General features: G+C 34.0%; 1 protein-coding gene across 2 annotated transcripts in view; it reads right to left on the reverse strand.

Annotated features, from left to right (window-relative positions):
• Positions 1 to 6,949: 6,949 nt before the first annotated feature.
• The window catches only part of LOC149788930 (uncharacterized), a 53,053-nt gene continuing 33,959 nt past the window's right edge, over positions 6,950 to 26,043 (reverse strand). The window contains exons 8-12 of one of the 2 annotated variants that reach the window (XM_089975068.1): positions 22,927 to 22,960; positions 21,196 to 21,225; positions 17,234 to 17,285; positions 10,650 to 10,740; positions 6,950 to 8,377 (exon numbers count right to left, since the gene is read on the reverse strand). In XM_089975068.1, coding sequence (XP_089831194.1) covers positions 8,231 to 8,377; positions 10,650 to 10,740; positions 17,234 to 17,285; positions 21,196 to 21,225; positions 22,927 to 22,960 — 354 coding nt within the window. In that variant the 3' untranslated portion in view covers positions 6,950 to 8,230. The remainder of the gene's footprint in view (positions 8,378 to 10,649; positions 10,741 to 17,233; positions 17,286 to 21,195; positions 21,226 to 22,926; positions 22,961 to 26,043) is intronic. The other variant, XM_089975069.1, reaches the window with a different exon arrangement.

Consider the following 26,043-nt stretch of genomic DNA (forward strand, 5'->3'; position numbering starts at 1 on the left):
ATTTGTGTTTCAGCTGCAACAACAATTGCCTGTATTCTTAATATCATCGCAAAAAATATGCAAGTGTACAAACATAAAATTTCATGATTATATAATAAAATTACACACAGCGATGTTCGCATATTTCAAATTATCCTCGTTATTATCAAGAAGTCTTAGTGATGGGAAAATATCAGATTTTGAGTTCACGGAGATGATTAAAATTTACAAGGAAGTAATGACTTTGATAGAATCCACGCCTGATTTAGAAAATCAGGATTTAAATAATAATGTCAACTCCGAACGTGCTACTTCAGCAGATTGTCGTTAATACAACTCCTTCAGAAACAACGATGATATCAGTGAGCTCAACTAATCCAAACTTTAGTGTTAATTTTCTAACTACAAATCCAGCGAAAGAAATAGAGCTAGCACAATTACGAGTACATTACAGCTGGCCAAATATTAGATCAAAATCATTCAGTTGATTACCAGCAAATAATTTACTGGTATTTGCAAATATAAATAAAGATGAAGGAACTCCTGACTGGCAACTTGTCGGAATTCCAACAGGCAATTATCAGACTGAACAAATCAACGATGAATTCTAGCGCAGAAGCAAATCTATAACAGGAAAAGAATTTTAAAAAATAGCTATCACAGTTTACGAACAAACTTTATCATCTGCAATAGAAATAAACTCTCTAGATTATGTTGTAGATATTTATCAATCATCAATCAGAAGTGTGCTATGGTGGTCTGAAATAGTACCAGAGTATAAAAGACTGCCTCAACGAGATGATTTCTCAAGTAACGAATTTTTTTAAATAAATGAACCACAATATCGAAAAGAAGAATCTCTATTACACCCTAATTTTCAATATCTCTATCATAGTTCTTTAGTCATAGATAACAACGATGTGTATATTGTTAATGAAAGAATATTCACATCATTATCTAGTAAAATTAAAGATGAACATGCAATTATATCAGCAGCACTAGAGCGGGTATTTAAAAATTATATTCTGGAGCATCCTAATGACAATCTAAAAACAAAATCGTTGAAACAATACAACATTTAAATCAAATTACATCAGCCCGAGAGTATATTAATCAAACAACTATTGATATTAAAAAAAGTAATCCAAGAATTACATCACTAGAAAAAATATTTAGTTATAAAGAAATATTTCTCAATCATTATGAAATAACCGAAACAGACCTAGCAACATTTATAATACCAGGATTTAATACGGACAAACTAAGAATAGCTCTGCGTGGACTATAAAAGGTCTGGAAGTGTATTCTGGAGCGAACAGAGGTAAGTGAAATATTTTCTTAAACTATCTCGTGTTAATTATCACGCAGATAGTTAATTTATGGTATATTTATATAATTAGTTATGATAACACAAAAAATAAATAAATCACTGAGGTAAATTACGCAGTTGCAAGCGAAATAACTACTTACTGTATTACTCTACCGGAGAGAGCTTAGCTAGAAACAGTTATTTCCGTTCAGCAATAAGTCTCAAAATATTTGACGGTGAACAATATCGATGATAGAAAAATTAGTGATCAAATAAATGTTATATCATGATTATTTTCTGACTGTGAAATCTTCCATATTTATTATATACGATCTTTGATTAGAGAAATTTCCACATCCATCAACGATAGAAGCTTCCGATTGACCAAATAGCTGTCATATGACGATTATTTTACCCAATATAAAAAAACACATCGCATGTTTCATGACTATTTCATGGTTGTTGAAACGGGAATAATTATTATATACTATATGAAATACCCTCGTTTTAACATGTTCTCTGTACACCCATGTGTACACACCAGCATGATACTTATGCTCCTCTTCTGACAATCGTATACTCATTATTCCCACTATGAAAACAAAGTCATATGGATAGCGTTTTTTTGCATACCAGGGCCCAGCAACGTGGAATGAATTGCCCACTGAACTTAGACACAAAGACACAGTGATCACATTCAAGAGGGCTCTCAAAACTCACTTATTTTGACTGCAAGAACAAACTTAAAGACCTAATAATGTTTCCTACATGAAATATTCTCAGCATGTTTTTTATTGTTTAATGTTTTTCTAACTTCATGTTGTTTGTTTTTGTAATAAAATTATTATGTTTCTTATCTTATAGGTGTTGTCTAATGTTGTAAAGCACTTAGAGCTTCTACAGATTAGGCGCTATACAAAGTCCTCATTATTATTATTATTATTATTATGTAACATTTATCATGCCATTTGCAGTAATCATTCAATAGAAAGATAAATTTCTTCATTTTATTAAGTCTTAATTGTCATTCACTTGTGTTTATGATGCACAAAGTTATACAATGTTGAACTTTAAGTAAAAGAATTTTAATCAGTTTAGTCTACGTAAGGCATACCTGCCACATGCCCAGACAGTGTTAGGGTGTTTTTTTAGACTAAAAAAGTGTTTTGAGAACCCAAATGGGTCAGTGATTGTAATCCAAAGAAGCGATGTCATCAATTAAGAATATATAGAAAATGACTGAAAATTTAAATCTGAATGAAACAAAATAACTTGTCTGTTTTCTTCAAAGCATTTCACACACTTACAAAGAAAGAAATAGTTGGCAGACTTAGCATTGTCAAATACTATCAACGTACATATATGTACAAACACATAATCAGAACCACACGGACCTTAAGTAAAATCATACACCAAGTTTTTTAGTCACTAAAATCCACTGTATGGTCGGGGCCCTGAGTGGCCGAGTGGTATAAAGCACTCTCTGTTACAGATCACTGCCATCTCACCTCTGCCTGCGTGGGTTCAAGTCTCAGATTCAACCAATGTGGGTATGTGAGAAAGCTTCCCAGTAGCTTCTTGTGGGTCGGTGGTTCTTTCTGGGGTTTCTCCGGGTTCTCCTCCACCATTAATACTGGCCGCCGTGTTCTGAAAAATGGCATTAAACCCTACAACAACAACCACTGGATGGTGAAATATATGCTTAATTAGATACAGTCTTTGCTGTCTTCGGTTGTTCAATAGAGTGTTTGAAGGTAATACAAGTGTCATTAGTGTTCAATTTTGCACTCACTAGCAACTGGTTGGTACTGTTAAAACTTCCCTGCTGGATTCTCTGAGCAAATCCAAGTCAGAACTGAGTTGTTCTTAATGACCACAATGTTATTGTTGTTAGAACTGTATCTAATTGAGGTTGACCATGAGATATGCTTACCTCTTTAGAAAAATGAACATACATCACGTTTTGACCTGTTTCATTTGCAGGGGGATTGGAGAGGGGAGATATAGTTTTCAAGTTTATTGGGGGATTTACAAGTAATGCAGCATTAATAAACAACTCTGTCCAGTTCAGGTGTTAACACTTTACGAACACAAATCAGCTGTGCAAAATAACGGTAAACCTCGTCATGGCCATCTCAGTAACCAAATGCGCCAAGCAAGTGCACAATTTAAGTATACTCTTAGATTATGTAAGAAGGAGGAAGTAAAACATGGAGCAGACTCACTAGCACAAAAATTTAAAAATGTTGACCAATGTGAATTCTGGAAGCAAGTTAAACAAAATACTATGACAACTTCCAATAAACTACCAATCTGCATTGATGGGAACCATGGTCAGAATAATATATGCAACGTGTGGGGAAAATCATTTTGAAGACTTACTCAGAAGTGTTAAAAATTAATCAAATAAGAAGCATGTGCTTTCAGCACTGAATACCCCTTCTGCTTGTACTTGAGGTAATCACAATATCTGAGATCCAAAGTGCAATAACAAGACAAAAAGGTGGTAAATATCCAGGATCAGATATTTTTATTTGTGGAACATTTTGAAATTTTCAGATACTAGACTTCATGTGCTATTGATGATTTTATTTAGTTGTATGTTTGTCCATAACTTTGTACCAGATGATTTCACAAAAGTTACAATTACACCGCTACTAAAAAGCAAAATTGATTACTTGGTGGACAAAAATAAAGACAGACCTATAGCTCTTACGACTATTATTTCAAAAATATTTGAATGCATCATACTGAAAGATGTGAAGTCATAATCTCCCATAATCAGTTTAGTTTTAAGAAGCAGCATTAAGCAGATTTATGCCTATATGCCTTTAAGGAAAATGTCAGCTATTATGTAGAACATGACAACCCAGTGTTTGCATGCTTTTTGGATGCTAGTAAAGCATTTGATAGGTCAATCATTGGACACTCTTTAAAAAGCTGATTGATATTAAAATACCTGTCTACATAGTCCATATTTTAGTTAACTGGTAAGGCAAACAGTTGTAATATGTGCGATGGGGAAGTGTAATATCCAGTGCTTTCCATGTAACCAATAGGGTGAGGCAGGTGGTTATTCTTTCCCCTTTGTTATTTAATATATATATACCAAGTTAAATTGTAAGCTGGGTCAGTGTTATGTGGTGTTACGTCTGCCACCAAATGTGTTGTTTCTTAACAATTTTAGATTTGCTGATGATATGTCATTGATAAGTTCCTCTATCACAGGTTTAAAGAAATTGTTAAAGAAATTTAAACAATAAGAATTTGAGAATGATATATAAAACAAAAAAAGTCAGTATGCACGGTCTTTCAGCCAACTTCTTTTAAATTACCCTCTTCCTCCCCCTGTACATCTCAAAGGCAATGCTCTTACGCATGTCAACAGTTATACGTATTTGGGTCACATTTTGAAATCCAATCGGTCAGATAATGAAGATATGATGAGACATTATCAATTTTTGTCTACTCGAACAAACATGCTTCTACCTAAATTTAAGAACTGTTCATTGAATATCAAAATTAGATTATTCAAATCTTATTGCTGCACTATATATTGTGCTCCTCTGTGGAAAAACTTTAGTGAATGTATGAAAAGAAAACTAGTTACTGGTTATAATAACTGTCTTCATTTTTTGTTAGGTCTTCCTAGATGGAACAGTGCCTCCATCAACTTTGTAAATTATAATGTATTCAGTTTTGATGAAGTAATGAGAAAATATGTATTCTCAATGATGACAAGAATATCCAGTAGTATGAACTGTATATTGAAATCTCTTTGGAACTATGACATTCATATTGTCACGGAATTAAATTTTGTTATTTACTGAATACATGTACTCGGGTTTCGTTTTTTGTGTACAACGATACCCGAGGGTGATTTACGTATGTGGTGTCGTATTTCATAATAGTGAGTTCGGTTCATCATATGCCGCACGTGTGAAATGCTCTCGATGGGACAAACTGAATGCCTACAATGCACAGACTATGTCTGTGGATAAATACCTCACTGTACGTACATTTCTTTACAATACAGATAAGTCTTGTCAGCCTGCAGTCTGCTTCAAGGATTTGCACATCTTCAGCTGTAGAGGTATGTAAGTTTATTAATTTTTAGACTATAAGTTATAACTACTGTATTACATTTATTTTTGAATGTTTGCTATGTAGCTTTGGTTTACACAGTATAATGCATATATTTCTATTCTTGCTTACAACTTAGCAAGGGATTTATATTAGTAATGTAAATCTAAATTTTTTTAAGAACTGTTTAATATAGTAGGATTCTTATCGAGCAGAGTTAGGTTTATTTTTGAACCTGTCATTTTGTAATTATTGTGCTAATAATGTAATCTATATAACTTACTGTGTATAACGTCATTACATTTGACCTTATATGCCCATGTTATGTATAGTACACAATATTGGATATATTTTCAGCTGTCTAATGTCCAGGGTGTCTAATGTCCGAAATGTTCCGAGTGTTCGAAGTATTCTGAGTGTTCTAAGTGTTCAAAGTGTTCCGAGTGTCCGGAGTGTGTAGAGTGTCCAGAGTATCTAGGGTGTCTAGAGTGACCCGAGCGTTCAAAGTTATCAGTGATCAGGGTCGATGTGTTGTAAGCTGTAAAGCCAACCACAGGAATTAACCATAGCAGCTGTGAAGCTGAACTGTAGCAGCCGTGGAGCTGAAATAAAGTGTGCTGATGATGGAGTGTATCTCCTTACATATAATTCTTTAGCTGTGGGCTAATTTTGGGGTTCGTAAAACCCAGTGTCTCTTTCGGGACTGTAAAGTTAAGTTGTATATCTGTCCCTTTTTTATCACCATAATTTCACTACCTGAGTGAATTAATTTTACTACATGAGTAAAACTCTACACTGTTTACTACCTGAGCAAACTATATCCATTGTTTCATTGTCAAATCGTTGTGAACCATTCACCCCTTGTCTATGTATTTGTTAGATTAATATATTTTGTATTTTTCATCATTAAGTCTGTGCATTCTTATGTTAATTAAATCCAATATTTGGATTATAACTATATGCACATATCCACAATTAATTGCTCATTCAAGTCATCCATTATTAAACATTGTATTTATATCATTGTCAAAAGTGTTCTGTTGTGAATCTGAAACTCACACCCGGTTATCTTGTTACACATATAAATTATCATATTATTAGCAGATGGAGCAAATTACTCTTTAAATGTGCCATTTAATTTCATTCTTAACAATGCATGGCACAGTTAACTGTGTAGATGTATCTGTATACTTGTATATAAGATATATATGTTCTTTTGTTTACAATGTTTTTACTTTATATCTATATTTTAAATTTAGATGCATAGACTATGTAGTCTGAAATAAAGAATTCTTATCTTATCTTACTGTCTTTCAATAAATCTATTTCCTCGTCAAAATCATCCTGAAAAGCATCTGTCTATTAATAGTTAGTATTTTGACAAGATTAAAATAAAGAATAATAACAAAGAGAACTCGCCATGTTAAATATATTGCATCCAGGTGGTGCTCTATTTTGATGGATGTTGTACATTCCAGAATGACTTATGTTGATATGTTGTTTTGCAGTATGTGTAAAGAATTAAAAGCACACACACCCTCTACCTGCCTCTGTGCTTCACAAAGTAAAACTCTGTCATCCAGTTCTAAAATTTATTTTTGCATGGTTTGGCTTATTTTGCTGATAGCTTGTTGCTTCCTGAATCACCTTAAAGAATGAATCACACTTGAAAACTATTCCAACAACTGAAATAATCATGCTTTGCATTTTACATAAGGAGTAAAATTATTACTTCAAAGAACACTGATGCTATTCACAAACTTGCTAATGAAAATAAACAAGTAAGATCATGTGGGCCCAGAACAAGTATTATGTTCACCATCATTTGTTGTGACAGTGTTCATTTTTTGAAACAATAAACATTATATTATAATGCTTTAATAAACTGCTTGAATTTGAAATGCATTTTGTGGCATGATGATGGAAACCTAATGGGTGCAGACCAACCAGACATAGATGTACCTATATGTAATACACAGAGTACATGTGCCAAATATACAGAATGACCCATAAACATTCAGAAGGGAACAACAATATAATTTTTTAGATGGGGAGTGGTGCCTGGAATTTGTTCTAAAAACTATCCAGCCCACAAAAAAAGCCTGAAAAATATACTTGAAATCAGAGTAAAATAACTACATCTAGCCATACATAATATTAGTTTTTAATGAAAAACTGAGGTAAAGAAAATAAATATTCTAGTTCAAATGAAAGTTTCTGCCTCCCCTGCCCCCAATTAACTGTTCAGTACCAAAATACAAATCCAATCAGATATTTTGAACTGTAACAAACTGGAAATACAATCTTCACTTAACTAGTAAGATGCAGCTTGTACAAATTAAAAATTGTAAATACCATAACAAAGAGGATCTAGCTGTAACTTATTTCTTCAGTTTGTGACAATGAATTTATTTTAAGCTGTTTAATTTAAAGAAATTAAATTAGGATAACTCATAACATGTTTTTGTTTGAGCAGTCTGAAAATTTTTCCAAATTTTTTTTCATTGGAACTGGTATGGGAATTTATTTTTGGAAAGGACATGACCAATGAATGAATGGGGAGAGGCTTGCATTAGTGTGATTGTGTTGTGACAGGTATGACCATATACATATTACATAATGTACAGGTAAGCACAGTCAATAGTGGCATACTGTACTTCACTCTAACATAAATTTATCACAGTCAGTTTTTTGGTGCTAACTGACTATCAAACATCTTGTACACTTTACATGTACTCACATTTCTGACATTGGTCTTAGTGCTCGGTATCTAACCAAGTTAACTGCATTACAACAAAGTTGTATAGTCATGATTACTTTTTCTATCACATATTGAATCAGCCTTATAGCTGTGTCATCTCACTTGCCCTTCTTCGTTGTCTTTGGTAGTGTTGATTTCTTTTGCTGCTGAAGCTTATGAATATTGTACTCAAAATTTTTCAAGTACATCAGCTGCACTCCAATTTTGGCCCAGGTCTCACTTCCTAGGAGTTTAATAAGACTCTCCTGCAATACAGAAGGAAGAAACAAATATTTACTTATTCTTACCTATAATCACTGCTTAAATAGGCAGTGTTGTTCCTTACGTGAGCTAGCAGGGGAATATTTTATGTATCTGTCCCCCTATAATGATCAAGATATGTGGAATTGTTCAGCTTTGGGGGTCACTGGCAGTCTGAAGTGGGGCATTCTCACCTGGGCTCATTTAAAGTGCATCATTGGATAATATATTGTAAAACAAAAATAGTGTTACACTTTTTTCCTGCTAATCCTTTCAGCCTGGGCCTGACAATTTCTTTTCTGACTCACTGGTCCAGGGCCTGTAGGACCCTACACAGTCCAGATCTTCATATGGCAAGCAACATAACAGATTAGGGTCTATGTTGTTTGTTCTATCGATTACTCCTAAGAAATTGCATAGATCCAGGTCTGCCAGTATATTATGCAACAGTAGAGCTGTGTTGGTGCAGTGTGCTTGGGCTCAATTTATAAGTGGTGGTCACATTTTATTCCCAAAATTAGAATATCACAAGCCGAAATAATCCCAAGATTAGAATATCACAGGCTAAATTAATCACAAAATTAGAATATCACAGGATGAATTAAGCCCAAGATTAGAATACCAAAGGCTGAAATAAGCCCAAGATTAGAATATCATAGGCTAAATTAATCACAAAATTAGAATATCACAGGATCAATTAAGCCCAAGATTAGAATATCACAGGCTGAATTAATCACAAGATTAGAATATCACAGGCTGAATTTATGACAAGATTAGAATATCACAGGCTGAATTAATCACAAGATTAGAATATCATAGGCTGAAATAATCCACAATCAATAATTTCATTCTCATATTTTCAGTGGTAAAATTCTAATCAAGATGGTGTTCTTTTTTCATGTGCTGCATCTCTGTCTACCCTGTCATACCATGTGCAGCATCTCTCTATATTTAGGCAGTATACCCTATCCTATCATAACTAAATGTTGAATTTTGTGTCGACAGGAAGGAAATTAAAATCATACAAGGTGTTGATTACAGCCAACTCCAATGCACATCCTTGTGTTAATACTGATTAGACTAAACAAAGCTTTGCATTATACTGAGGGTTTACATGCAATCAAATTAAATTCTAATATATATACATGCATGTAGAGGGTTTTATGGTACCTCAGTACAGTCCTGGCTATTCTGTCCTCATTAAAAACTAAGACCTTAAACTGGAAGGTAAGAAACTACTAAAACATTAGGATGACAAACTCTTTCAAATATATTCCTAAAAGGTAAAAGATTTATGGTAATATGGCAGCATGACAATTGCAGATATTGAATTTGGTGCTATATTTAGGATCATATATCGCCTGTACTTACTTTTAAGTCAAATCAAACTGCATCAACACAGACCCTCATCTGCCATTGCATAATGTGCCAGCAGATCAGGATCAATGTTGTTTTACTTATTACCCTTAACAAACTTTGCAGAGCCAGATCTGCCAGTGCATCATGTGATGGTAGATCTGGGTCTGTGCATTTTGAAGTTGTAGATGAAAGTAATATAAGACTTTAATATAAACTGATGATAGGTGACATTAATATTATATCAAGGTTAGGTACACTACAGTATGAAGTATTTTTCTTAGATTCATCAATGAAGCCACTATGACCAAAAAAAGTCTTGATAAGAGTTCAATTCAAAAATGCATGAGATGGGACAAGAAAAATTTTGGATTGCATTATGGTGACTAATACTTAGTCAGATTTCAATTAAAATGTCCCTCCTTATAATTCCCTTCATTATAATGCTGTCTCTTAAAATTCAGTATTGTCGTGGATCCTATTAAACTGTTTGAATTTGTTGCATTATTAAGCTGAACTTATTTCCACTTGATTTAAGTTCCTGTCCATTGTGAATAAAATATAATACAGGTTTACACCATTACATAACCTATTTTTATGGTTAATTTTGTACTGTAATGACAAGGTCTTTTGGCAACATACCTTAGCATAAGTTATCCCACTTGAAATCTAGGTCGCATTTATGACTCCCACAAACAGCACTGTAGTATGAGAGCACTGTAATTCTATAAGTTTTCATTATATTGCAGTTTCATTTGATTTTGATGAAGTATTCAATAAAAAAACTCTAATCCACAATTTAAAATAAACAAAAACAGAAGAAAGAAACTTGTACTCTCATTGTTAAGCATTATTATTATCCTAAACTTGTACTGACTGTTATGTGTCAGTGGAATGGGCTGGGTATCCAGAGTTCATTACCTCTAGTTTGGAGTCCTGTCTCTCTGTACCAAGAATATCGTATGCTTTCTGGAATTTAGCCTGGTCATTATCCAGTACCTTCACACAGTAACTGAAAAGGAATTGTAATACAGGATTATTTCATAAGATCATCATCAGTGTATAATGGTTCTCTATTCTTATATCGCTATTTATTTTTCTTCTATAATAAGGAGCACGCCAGCACATGAAAGACTATTTCATGCCAAGGCATGAGTAAAATGCCACAAGTATTTGGCGACATAAAGTGTCATGTGACACAGGCTGATATGGACAGCTTTCACATTTATAGCCCAGTGAGTCTGGCGTGCTAATCATTTGCCACCATAGTTCCTATGGAGGTCTAATAAGAATTAGTCTATTTAAAAGAGATTACTTTCGTAATGCTACATACCCATGGTAGTACCTACCATATGTACTGGCTTATAAGTCAATTCCAACTGCAGACTCACAGACCCATATCTGCCATTGAATAAAGACCCAGCAAATATGGATCTCTGCGTTTTGTTAAGAGTATTAAGTAGAACCAACATCACATACCCTGATCTGTCAGTGCATTATGCAATAGCAGAACAGGATCTGTGTTGTCTATAGTTAGACTGGACATATAAATGATTATATATGGTATGCCTTCATTTAAAGCTATATGGAGGAATTATATGTGAAAAATACAGTGGCCCCTTTGTATAAGCCCATCAGTATACCACTGTCCCTCTTATAATTCAGGTATGGTCATTTATCTTATAATTCAGGTATGGTCATGGATCAGGTATGGACATGGATCTTATAATTCAGGTATGGTCACAGATCTTATAATTCAGGTATGGTCATTTATCTTATAATTTAGGTATGGTCATTTATCTTATAATTCAGGCATGGTCATTTATCTTATAATTCAGGCATGGTCATTTATCTTATAATTCAGGTATGGTCATGGATCAGGTATGGACATGGATCTTATAATTCAGGTATGGTCACAGATCTTATAATTCAGGTATGGTCATTTATCTTATAATTTAGGTATGGCCATTTATCTTATAATTCAGGCATGGTCATTTATCTTATAATTCAGGTATGGTCATGGATCAGGTATGGACATGGATCTTATAATTTAAGTATGGTCACAGATCTTATAATTCAGGTATGGTCATAGATCTTATAATTCAGGTATGGTCACAGATCTTGTAATTCAGGTGTGGTCACAGATCTTATAGTTTAAGTATGGTCATAGATCTTATAATTCCGGTATGGTCATAGATTTTATAATTCAGGTATGGTCACAGATCTTATAATTCAGGTGTGGTCATAGATCTTATAATGCAGGTATGGTCACAGATCTTATAATTCAGGTGTGATCATAGATCTTATAATTCAGGTATGGTCACAGATCTTGTAATTCAGGTGTGGTCATAGATCTTATAATTCAGGTATGGTCATAGATCTTATAATTCAGGTGTGGTCATAGATCTTATAATTCAGGTATGGTCATAGATCTTATAATTCAGGTGTGGTCATAGATCTTATAATTCAGGTATGGTCACAGATCTTATAATTCAGGTATGGACATGGATTTTATAATTCAGGTATGGACATGGATTTTATAATTCAGGTATGGACATGGATCTTATAATTCAGGTATGGTCATAGATCTTATGATTCACATATGCTCACAGATCTTATAATTCAGGTGTGGTCACAGATCTTATAATTCAGGTATGGACATGGATTTTATAATTCAGGTATGGACATGGATTTTATAATTCAGGTATGGTCACAGATCTTATAATTCAGGTATTGTCACAGATCTTATAATTCAGGTATGGACATGGATTTTATAATTCAGGTATAGTCATGGATTTTATAATTCAGGTATAGTCATGGATTTTATAATTCAGTTATAGTCATGGATTTTATAATTCAGGTATAGTCATGGATTTTATAATTCAGTTATAGTCATGGATTTTATAATTCAGTTATAGTCATGGATTTTATAATTCAGGTATGGACATGGATTCTATAATTCAGGTATGGTCATAGATCTTATAATTCAGGTATGGTCACAGATCTTATAATTCGGGTGTGGTCAAAGATCTTATAATTCAGGTATGGACATGGATTCTATAATTCAGGTATGGTCACAGATCTTATAATTCAGGCATGGTCACAGATCTTATAATTCGGGTGTGGTCAAAGATCTTATAATTCAGGTATGGTCACAGATCTTATAATTCAGGTATGGTCACAGATCTTGTAATTCAGGTGTGGTCATAGATCTTATAATTCAGGTGTGGTCACAGATCTTATAATTCAGGTATGGTCACAGATCTTATAATTCAGGTATGGTCACAGATCTTATAATTCAGGTGTGGTCATAGATCTTCTAATTCAGGTATGGTCATAGATCTTATAATTCAGGTATGGTCACAGATTTTGTAATTCAGGTATGGTCATGGATTTTATAATTCAGGTATGGTCACAGATCTTATAATTCAGGTATGGTCACTGATCTTATAATTCAGGTATGGTCACTGATCTTATAATTCAGGTATGGACAGGGATTTTATAATTCAGGTATGGACATGGATCTTATAATTCAGGTATGGTCACAGAGCTTATAATTCAGGTATGGTTATAGATCTTATAATTCAGGCATGGTCACAGATCTTGTAATTCAGGTATGGTCACAGATCTTATAATTCGGGTGTGGTCATAGATCTTATAATTCAGGCATGGTCACAGATCTTGTAATTCAGGTATGGTCACAGATCTTGTAATTCAGATGTGGTCATAGATCTTGTAATTCAGGTGTGGTCATAGATCTTGTAATTCAGGTGTGGTCATAGATCTTACAATTCAGGTGTGGTCACAGATCTTATAATTCAGGTGTGGTCACAGATCTTATAATTCAGGTGTGGTCATAGATCTTGTAATTCAGGTGTGGTCATAGATCTTACAATTCAGGTGTGGTCACAGATCTTATAATTCAGGTGTGGTCACAGATCTTATAATTCAGGTATGGTCACAGATCTTGTAATTCAGGTATGGTCATAGATCTTATAATTCAGGTGTGGTCACAGATCTTATAATTCAGGTGTGGTCACAGATCTCTTAATTCAGGTATGGACATGGATTTTATAATTCAGGTATGGACATGGATTTTATAATTCAGGTATGGTCACAGATCTTATAATTCAGGTATTGTCACAGATCTTATAATTCAGGTATGGACATGGATTTTATAATTCAGGTATAGTCATGGATTTTATAATTCAGGTATAGTCATGGATTTTATAATTCAGTTATAGTCATGGATTTTATAATTCAGGTATAGTCATGGATTTTATAATTCAGTTATAGTCATGGATTTTATAATTCAGTTATAGTCATGGATTTTATAATTCAGGTATGGACATGGATTCTATAATTCAGGTATGGTCATAGATCTTATAATTCAGGTATGGTCACAGATCTTATAATTCGGGTGTGGTCAAAGATCTTATAATTCAGGTATGGACATGGATTCTATAATTCAGGTATGGTCACAGATCTTATAATTCAGGCATGGTCACAGAGCTTATAATTCGGGTGTGGTCAAAGATCTTATAATTCAGGTATGGTCACAGATCTTATAATTCAGGTATGGTCACAGATCTTGTAATTCAGGTGTGGTCATAGATCTTATAATTCAGGTGTGGTCACAGATCTTATAATTCAGGTATGGTCACAGATCTTATAATTCAGGTGTGGTCATAGATCTTCTAATTCAGGTATGGTCATAGATCTTATAATTCAGGTATGGTCACAGATTTTGTAATTCAGGTATGGTCATGGATTTTATAATTCAGGTATGGTCACAGATCTTATAATTCAGGTATGGTCACAGATCTTATAATTCAGGTATGGTCACTGATCTTATAATTCAGGTATGGACAGGGATTTTATAATTCAGGTATGGACATGGATCTTATAATTCAGGTATGGTCACAGAGCTTATAATTCAGGTATGGTTATAGATCTTATAATTCAGGCATGGTCACAGATCTTGTAATTCAGGTATGGTCACAGATCTTATAATTCGGGTGTGGTCATAGATCTTATAATTCAGGCATGGTCACAGATCTTGTAATTCAGGTATGGTCACAGATCTTGTAATTCAGATGTGGTCATAGATCTTGTAATTCAGGTGTGGTCATAGATCTTGTAATTCAGGTGTGGTCATAGATCTTACAATTCAGGTGTGGTCACAGATCTTATAATTCAGGTGTGGTCACAGATCTTATAATTCAGGTATGGTCACAGATCTTGTAATTCAGGTATGGTCATAGATCTTATAATTCAGGTGTGGTCACAGATCTTATAATTCAGGTGTGGTCACAGATCTTTTAATTCAGGTATGGACATGGATTTTATAATTCAGGTATGGACATGGATCTTAAAATTCTGGTATGGTCACAGATCTTATAATTCAGGTATGGTTGATGATGATAATTCAGGTATGGTCATTGATCTTATAATTTAGGTATGGTCATGATCTTGTTATATAGGTATGGTCCTGGATCAGGAACAGTCATGGATCTTCTCATTCAGGTATGATCACTGACCTTATTCAGCGGTCAAATATTGTTTTATTTTGACTGTTACTTAATTGATTTAACTTTACTTGTGCATCAGGCTCATGAGAACTAATTATAATGGTCATGGATCAAAATGAATTGGTCAAGGATTGTTTATCATGACTGCTAATTATTTTATTTAACTTTATTTCAGTAGCTGGCTCATGAGAATTAATTATAATGTAATTTCACCTCATCAAATACTCTACATTCTTGGCTTAGTGCATTTTATAATCAGGATGCAACCTTTTTGATGACTCCCTTAATTATAATGCAGATTACCTTTATGTGTGGTTTTATTAACAGACTCATAAAATGGAGCATTATCTAAATGGATACATGCTGATCACTTTGATCTTAATACAGTATAGAGCTATAACTCATTCTAGACATGTCCTAATAAAAGCTAAAACATTCTTCTTATGATATTATTGATGTAGGACATTGCATTGTATTTTAATTTCTCATGACTACCTGTGTTTCTTATTTGTCATAGCCTGCCAATAAATCTAACCAATTTGCTGATGCAACACTGTTCCTCCTAAAATGACATTTTTAACTAGGGAAAGAACACTGTAACTTCTTGGCCATAAACAGTTACCTTATCCATCTATGTCTTTCCATCAGACGTTGACTCTGTTTTGTATTTAGGTCCTTTAATTTACTGTGGTGGGGTTTCTATGTTCCATAAACACATTTCTATTTTTTAAGAACATTTCATCAATGTTGTTCACTATACAGTAGCTAATTTGTCCAACTTTTAAACTGACCTGCTTGAAATTTGCCAAAGTTCCATATTTATAACTTACTCCTGCTGATATTTTCTAATTCTGATGTATTCCATTTGGTTCAGAGTTTCAAATTCCTGCTTTAATTCTTCTGAAGGTCAATATTCGTGCCAGGACTAAAAAGTTTCACAAGAAATATTGGATTCTGCTCACTCTGGCAGAATTTTAGCCAAGCAGAAAACTTTTTTCCAGGCAGGAGTTTCAAAGATTTCCCATGTATGCCTACATTCCTGCAGGAAAATGAAATGTCAAGCAGATTCTGACTACTTTCCTGCCAGTGTCTCTGTCGATTCCTGCTAGAATTTTTGTATGTCTTTGAGGCATTGTATACATCCAGGACCACAGAAAGCGATCATGGGCCCTGGGGTATAAAACACACAGGCCTCTTCTAGTTCTTGTTCAAACAGATTTTCTTGTTATATAAAATTAAAACGTTGTTTGGCCCAGGTCCTGGGGATATATCTACAATTGCCCCTCCCTCTTCTGACAGCCCTTTATACATCTCAAGACTTTGCTTTCCTTAATAGCTTTAGTAATGAATATCACTACAAGTCTGCCATGTATTTTTAAAATTGATTTAAAAAAGAAAGATGAAACATACAGTTTAGATATAGTTTACAAATTGATGGGGAGATATGATATCTCAAAACTAACAACATTAGTTCTGGTTTTATGCATTGGGTGATTTTGATTGGCAAATTTGGATTTATATTTCATTAATTGACCTATTCTTACCTGTATTAAAGAAATAAAAGCAAGACCACATACATTTCTTTGCCTTAATGTGGAATTTGGTACAAAGGGTTAAATTGATGGTTCTTGGTTTTTAATCATACTTCCAACACATTACCTAAGTAACCACAAAGGCAGATGACACTTGCAGGTACTCAACCCATATCCTGTGAAGTCTGATGCTCTACCTGATGAGTTCCCATTGCTAAATTAGGGTTGATTTAAATGTTGTTCTAAACTATATTTTTTAATTTAATTTTATGAGTCTATAAAATGTCTTATTTGTATGCATTCAGGATTTAAAAAAAAACGTATGGTTACATCACTAAAATATGAATCAAACTGCAGTATTTTAAACAAATTAAATCTTTGAGTTAAAATTTCATGTATTTGTTTATCTACCTTTTGAGCTAAAACTCAGTTCAATACTCACTACTGGAGCTGTTCAATGTTTCTTAGCAACATGGCCTCCTTTTCCTGTGGACCTGTAAAAAATTAATGGCAGAAAATTTAGCCTACCCAGCCATAAATATATCTTTCACACATTCAAATAAAATTTAAGAAAAAAAGTTGTTTTTAGTCTTTCTGCAGTACACTATGTCTTCTCTGTACAAGGTTTAAAGATAAATTTTAAAAAGAGATCCAAAATCTGTAACAAGCTTTACCACTTGTAAAGGAAAATGGATGAACATTTTGGAAAAAAAATAGAAATTCTGATGCAAAAGTCTGATTGAAATTATCTGCTTACTATTGCAAGATTTCCAAGTAAAGGTCAATTAAAGTTACCTCCCTTCCATGTTTTAAAGTTACCTCCCTTCCATGTTTTAGTGCTTGTCCTGAAAAGTAATGCATGTACAAGCTGAATGAAAACTATCTTAATTCCATAGATGCTGTATCAGATTATTGCTTTGTTCATAAAGGTACCAGGTTTAATGAGGTCTGAATCATGGGAAGGTTAATACATTTACCATCTCATTATGTAAAATGAAGCATTTTCTTTCAAGATGGGTAGATTCTTAGGCCAACAGCATAACATAATCAGACATTGTCTCTGTATTGCATGTGAACACTAGAGGCAATTTCCTTATTAAATCTGAAATTTCAAAATGGAAGCAAGCAATGAGAAGCTAGGGTTCTGGCTCTAAATAATTCTTCTGTGTAACAGTATTAAAGGTAAAGAGCGGCACAAGCAATATCCATAAACTTCAGGACCTTAATATTTGCACAAGTTTTAGGACACATGTTGTTGATGTGACTGCACTATACTGATACTACAGCATGGTATGACCATACTAAATCACTGTCTTCATAAAATCATCAAGAGCTACCCTTAATGTGTTTTTATGTGCATCAAATTTCATGGTCGGCAGAAAATGGTATTTTCATTGATACTTAAGTTTATGGATATAAATCAGATAGGGCAGTAGGCATTTACATATGGTTATTAACTGGATAGGAGTGAAGAGTCTTTACCAGTGGATATAAACTGAATACAAAAAGAGGGGCCTTTACATATGAATATAAATCAGATAAAAAGTGAGGTGTCTTTACATTTGAATACATGTCAAATCTTTAAGGTCATAGTTTGTAGCATCTGTGAAATCTAAATACATGTACTGGTACCCCATGGACAACAGCATACTATTTGAAATGCATGAAACTTAGAGTAGACAACAAACAAACTAGAGTCCCTCAAACCAACTGAAGCTTTACAGGCCCAAAAGATTTTCCAGTAATCAAAGATTTGTTCTTTTTACCTGCTGAGAGTTGCAACTTGGATGTAAGATTGGCACCATTTTCATTCATTACATAATTAATTTTTTGGTGAAACCCCAGATCATCCATTCAGGAGATCTCAAGTAGCAGAAAGAAGATTTTCAAGATTGCCATCTTAGCACTATTACCAATTATGACCTACTCAATTATCGTATGAGGTCTAGTAATGAAAACCCCATATCAGTTATGACCAGTCCCATTGAGGAAGAGTAGTGATAGCAAGATTTTCAAGATCAATACCACAGTCACCATATTGAATTTCAAATGGGCATTATTTTCATTTAGCACTAGCTAGAAACCATAAGAAATATTTCACTGAAACCCTTTGATGTTATGACTTTCCATTTTGAAGAAGTAGAGCACAATTTTCAATATAACTGGCTGTATTGGATGTCAGAATGGTACCATTTTCATTTAGGACCAACTAGACATCATAAGGAGGCTTTTGTGAAAATCCCATATCAATATGACCATCTGTTTAGGAGTAATAATGGTACTAAGACTTCCAAAATGGCTGCCAGGGTGGCCTTATTTCATGTGTGTGGAGGTTGGACAATTGACAACAGATGAATGGCCATCAAATAAGTTCTGGTCTATGAACTGAAGAGTTAAAAATGGAAGCTGAACACTATAAATTATGACATCTGAACTCATTTTCTGCTAGTTTTTTGTGTTTATCAAATTACATGAGACCTGTTTATCCACAATACTTATATTTTATAAGATAAATCAAACAGTTGGTTGACTGGTTTTGTTGTTGGATTTAACGCCATTTTTCAACACAAGATAGGCTATACATGGCGGCCAGTATAAATGGTGGAGAAGGAACATGGGGAAAACCCCGGAAAGAACAACTGACCCATGAGAAGCTACTGGCAAGCTTTCTCACATACGCACATTGGTCGAACCCGAGACTCAAACCAATGTAGACAGTTGAGACGGCAGTGATCCATAACAGTGGTTTTGTAATGACACTTTTAATGCACACTGTATCATGCTGAAGAAATGGAACCAAGCACCCTTCCCAAAAACAAGCAAGCAGCCAATCTGAGCTGGCCTGGGTCAGGATTGATCCCATGATCATTGAATTAGGAGTCAAATGCTTTAGCAACAGAGATGTATGAATGTCATTTTGAAATAAAAATAAGTGTCATTACCTTTAAATACAATTCTCACTGCAATACATGAAAAACTAAATTTTTAAATAATTACATTTAACCAATATTTGTGTTGATGATATATTTTAATCCCTCTGGTCTTTTGGGTTGCTATATGGATTCTGAAGGTTAAGAAACTATGTGGCAAGACACCCCAGTGGCTCTAAGATTGCAGTCCTGGCTTTTATCCCTTCAAACAATATCAAGGTCATGTAAAAAAAAACATTAAAAAAATCTTTGTTTAAAGTTATGTTTAATGTTTTTCACTATCATCAATAGTTCAAGACATAGGAAGGGTCCCTGAGTGGCCGAGTGGTCTAAAGTGCTCTCCATAACGGATCACTGCCATCTCATTTCTCTCTGCGTGGGTTCGAGTCTCAGATTCAGCCAATGGGGGTATGTGAGAAAGCTTGCCAGTAGCTTCTCATGGGTCGGTGGTTCTTTCCGGGGTTTTCCTAGGTTCTTCCTCCACCATTAATACTGGCCACCATGTATAGCCTATCGTATGCTGAAAAATGGCGTTAAACCCTAAAACAACAAATCAAAACATAGGGAAGGATAGCTGCCATATTTGGTCTGTAGAATTAGGAAAATCAAACCTTTCTTACCCCCTTATCCGTACTCTTTCTCTGACCATCAGACGAGATCAAGGTCATATGAAAATTTGGTTACCCTTTTGGTACAAGGTTTTTTTGTATGGTTCTCAGTGTCAAACCCTGGAAGGTATAGTTATTACACTCAGAATCTAAAATCAGTCTGTCCTTCATATCCATGCAGCCCTACCCGTTTTCTGCGAAATTTATTTGAATAAGTTCCACCATTTCCTCTGATAAATTCTCACTATTTTCAGTATCACTTTGCATCATTTGTGATAAGAAAGCTTTGATGTCAAAATTAAAGCATTTATGTTTTTATAGAAAAAAGTCATTTCAAGTTTTGCCACTCTCAATTATATTTTGACTGTAAGTATTTGTACAAACATTGAGGATGCTAATAGTCAAATCTCATGAAAACTGGCCCAAAAAATCTTTTTAAATTAAAAGGTTCAGCTTTTGTTAGCAACACTAGCATTATTAAATTGATTGGTATCCCTGTACAAATTGGAAAGATTGGATGCCAGAATGCTACAACATACCGTATTTCATCTAATTATATCCATTCTCTAATGTCAATTTTCTTTGGTCTGGTTGAATTTCCTATTCTAAGAGATACCTCTCTTTTAGCAACTTTCAATTCTCCTAGGGCTTTTACTAGAATGAATATGGTAAATCAAAAAAAAGGTCAACAATTATGAATCAGAAAAAAATATATTTTTTAATAGATGAAGGAAAGGTTATGAATGACACAAGCATTACCATACCTTTTGCTCACATGGTCATTTGGTGAGTCAAGTTCAGAGTTTATAAAAATTGAGACTATATGAGGGGAAAGGTAGGGGGAGGAAATTACTGTAATTACTCACTGCTGTGAAGGTAATTTCCAAAATATGCAGCTAGGATTCATCCGAAAGAAAAGATTGGCATAGTTATAATTCACATACATCTCTTTACAATCTTAGACAATCTTTACCAAAATTGTCAAATGTTGACTTTTTACATTATGATAAATAATAATTTTGGAAGAAATAGTAACTGTATGCCCCTAATGAATCTCAAATGTATCTAACATCATTTCATCTGCACTGCTTCAAAAAGAAAAATCATTATTTAAAATAATTATTTGGGTAATGATTTTAATAACATTACATGTGTACAGGAAATGTTTTCTAATTTCAGACTTGCGAAAGTGACAGTTGTCATATAGCACTAAGGGAACCAGTTGTTGAAAATGCAGAGTTGAACTTAATTTAAAAAATGTGCTTAAATGATATGAATTAAATTTCAAAATTCAAATGGTACAAGTTTAAACTTTATTATTTTCTGTACAGCAAACTCAATTATTGCATATTAACTCTCTTGTCAGCACAATTTAGTCTTTTGTCCTGAAGGAAACCAGAGAAACTGAAGAAATAATCAACACTGGATGGACAACCTACTTTACCCCAGCATATGACAGAGCTAGGAATTAAATCAAGGACTGCAGAAATATAAAATATAATTGTTTTGCCACTTGACCATACCAGTTCCATGTGATGTAGTGTCCAGTATATCACCACTTTAACCCATGGCAAAAGTATTGTCCACATTTTATACAGGTATATATAATTCCGATTTTTATAAATTGACTGTGTTTTCTACGCTTTGATTGGATGGAAATGGTCACGTGATAATGATCTGGAATTTTTTACACATCGATAAATTCTGCGGACTACTTTTTGTTCCCTGTTACCAGATCATTTGATGTGAAGTTTTATCTATATCAACGCCTTACACCCTAATAATAATAACAACAAGCTCCCACCCACCCACTCCTGTGATTTCCAATCAAAAATGACAAGCCGCAGCTTAAAATCAATCATTAGAAGTAAAAACAATGTAATTGCACAGACCTTCCTGCATTCCAACACTGACCCCTTTTGCTGAAGAAGGCAAATGGCAGGTTTTAGAAGCCAATCTTCGGAAATTATTGCATTTTACCTCGACAATATGTTACAGCAGGGGTTATTAAAGGTCAGGGTCACATGTCAACCAAGGGGTGTCACTAAAATTGGACATGATTTTGCTTCTGAAAGATTGAAATGCGTAGAAGTAACAATGATGTTGCTATAACAACACGTGCCATACGCAAGCGTAATTTTCAAACAAGAATGGAATATTCCTAGTTTAACCGCAAGTACCTTTTTTTATATATTAAAATAATGATCATAACAGTATATCACTGGTATTTACCCACTATGACATTCTAACCAGTATCACTGTATAAAGAATCGATGAATCTTGGCTAGCAAAGATGGGGCTATGTATTCTATCGCAGTTAAGAGTCTAATGAAAGAAAACTTTGATGTACATAAAAGTGAATGTTTTGTTGGTTAAATCTGCTGATCTGATGTTAGAAAGGAAGTAAATTGGAATTATAAGGATTAAATGATCATGGTTGGGTATTTATTGATATGTAAATTTCACCTAATCACTCACAAAATTTACATAAAGTCCTTTGGACTTTATTTACTTTATGAGTGATTAGGTAAATTTTACACAATGATAAATACCCAACCATGATTATTTAATCCTATAGTAATAATCACAATACTTACGAGATGCATCCATGGGTTGACTACCTGGGTATCTCTACAATGACAAAAATGAAAATCGTCTGTAGGGTTTCATACAGATTTTACTGACAACTTTTTTCATGTATAAAAAAATATAATTAAAGTTCAAAACAAGTAATTATCACATTCTAAGATACCTAAAATTCGCACATTTTTGCAAGGTTTAACAATTTCTTTGTACCAAAATTTGGATCATAATAGAATAATCATAAATTTGTTATGGACTGAATGACAGGTGAGATGGCAGTGATCCGTAACAGTGAATATATAAAAATTACAGGTAGTACAGGGGCCCCAAGTGGCCAAGTGGTCTAAAGCGCTCTCCATTACGGATCACTGCCATCTCACCTCTGTCTGCGAGGGTTCGAGTCTTGGATTTGGCCAATGTGGGTATGTGAGAAAGCTTGCCAGTAGCTCTCGTGGGTCGGTGGTTCTTTCTGAGGTTTTCACGGGTTCTTCCTCCACCATTAATACTGACCGCCATGTATAGCCTATCATGTGCTGAAAAATGGCGTTAAACCCTAAAACAAAACAACAGGTAATACAGTAGTCCTACACTGTACATAATATTTTTCATGCATAATACAAAACCTTACTAATGAAAATCCCAACATTTTGGAAGCCACGTGTGATGAAAGATCAGAGCCTTTTGTGCACAAATTGGCCGTCTATCTATGATGGCTTCTCATAAGAGACCATCCATTTTGAAAGAACTATTTGTTGGTAGAAGTGACCTCTTTAGACAGGTTTCACCATACATTTCCTCATGATTTCAAATTTGTATTTCAGTATAAATTCTGATCTTAATTTAAAGCAGGGTAAGACATTTATTTCAGTACTGTAAATGATACGAAAATGTAAAATTTCCAAAATTTCAGCATATCTGGAAGTTTATATTTTTGTAGTTTCCCTTTCAATATGAGTACTATTAGTATATAACTAAAGCTGCTTCAACATCAATACAAATTTTGGCAAATTTGTATATTTTACTAAATGTATAAAATGTTCATGTTTATGAAATCTGTATGGACTACATAGTTCAATGGTGAACCTAATTTCTTAGACTTGCATGGTAATCCATTAATGAGGAAAGCAGTTTCTGGACAAATTGTTGTAATGCTCCTGCAATTTTTCTAAGAGTTACTGCCTTTTTTGACAGGCAGCTGATGATAGTGTGTATGACAGAATCTTGTGTTTGATTGATTCTTGAGAAACTCCATTTTTTATAATTTTTTACTGAAGCTTAGCATATCAACAAATTGTTTTGCAACCACAAGTTTTGTTCTTGCTTTTTTTGACTTAAAGTTTTGACAGATATTGTGAATGCAGCTAGTGGAAGTTTTCATGGATAAGATGTGTACACTGACAGTTCAATGAACTCTGGCAAAATCTTTTGATAGAGTTATTGCCTTTTTTGTTCTAAAACTAATTTAATGTACTGGTAAGACAGTATCATGTGAATGCAACTTTTCTTGCAGATTTCTATGGATCACTGTAAAACTTGTCAGGTACTACAGTAATCAACTAAAGAAACATATACTGAATAATCATTGTGCTCCCTTGATATTTGTAAGAGTTATTGACATTTTTTAATCACAGCTGCATGCACAAGAGTTTTTAGGGTTTGTGTTGGAGGGGGGGGTAACACCATTTTTCAGCACATTATAGGCTATACATTGCAGCCAGTAAAGTGTAGAAATAACCCAGGAAAAATTACTGATCCACAGAAAGCTTCTGGCATGCTTTCTAACAAACGCATATTGGTCAAGTTGAAGCTTGAACTCACACATATGATGTGATATGCGTGAGAGGCAAAATAGACAGAATTTTGTGAATGGAACTACACCTCTCCTCGATAACTCGCGAATCTGTTTATAATATATGGTCAGGCATGTATCCCATCTTTTTCATAGAAAATACCAAAATAACAGACCCGTATATGTTGAACGTAAAGAAACCATCGTGATCAAAACTTGGTAAATGAAACTCTTTTATATCTCTGATTTTATCATCAAAAATGCCAGTAGAACAGAAATTTGAATAAACATCATGAAATTCACAACTTTTAATATGAAGTCATATATTTTGTTAAATTTTCTTTACAAATAAAATTCTATGCATACCATAAACAACAATATTTAATGAAATTTCTCTCCATTAAATTGTCAATAATGCCTACTGGTGGCAGTACTTTAAGAAATAAGTACCAATTTAAAGAAGTTTTGTGAAGTGAATTTCGGGTTTTAGTTTTATCTTTTATTCAGTTTCAATGCAGTCATTATAAATGTGATATTGCCCTCTTGTATCCAAATAATGCCCTATCGTATCCAAATATTTCTTTCTTGTATTGGGGGCCCTGAGTGGCCGAGTGGTCTAAAGTGCTCTCCATTACAGATCACTGCCATCTCACCTCTCTCTGTGTGGGTTTGAGTCTCGGATTCGGCTAATGTGGGTATGTGAGAAAGCTTATCAGTAGCTTCTCGAGGGTTGGTGGTTCTTTCCAGGGATTTCCTGGGTTCTTCCTCCACCATTAATACTGGCCGCCATGTATAGCCTATCATGTGCTGAAAAATGGCGTTAAACCCTACAACAACAACATCAACAACTTTCTTGTATCCAAAACATGAAAAGTGTTAATCAACCATCACAGCTATGTCTGAGATCATTTCTGTGAGAACCTCATTAAGTCATGACTTTTTAATCTCGACTTTTTAATCTCGCATATGTTTTTGTTGCATTGCTAGAATAATGCATTAACAGTAGACCTTCTTTGTATTATGACATCAAGTGTGTCATTTGCATCAAATCAAATAAAGGTGGTGGAGTTTTAGAATAAGTTACTGGGCAAAGCCTACCAATACAAAATCTAATGGTCAGTGTGCCAGGTCAACTCATTTCAATTGACCTACTGAATGTTGTTTTAACTATTATGCAGGTAACATAATTAAAGTATCTAACATTAATCAACGATTACAACTACTAATTTGGAAATGTTATAAATGATAGCAAAGGAAGTTAGCTAATGGAGTCGTCAGTGCATGGAAAGTTTTTGTTTCACAGATACGTTTCGTTATGGAGAAGCAAGTTCCAAAGTTTGGA

Source organism: Sinohyriopsis cumingii, chromosome 11 (genome assembly GCF_028554795.1).
Source record: "Sinohyriopsis cumingii isolate HCF-2022 chromosome 11, ASM2855479v2, whole genome shotgun sequence".
Classification (NCBI taxonomy): domain Eukaryota; kingdom Metazoa; phylum Mollusca; class Bivalvia; order Unionida; family Unionidae; genus Sinohyriopsis; species Sinohyriopsis cumingii.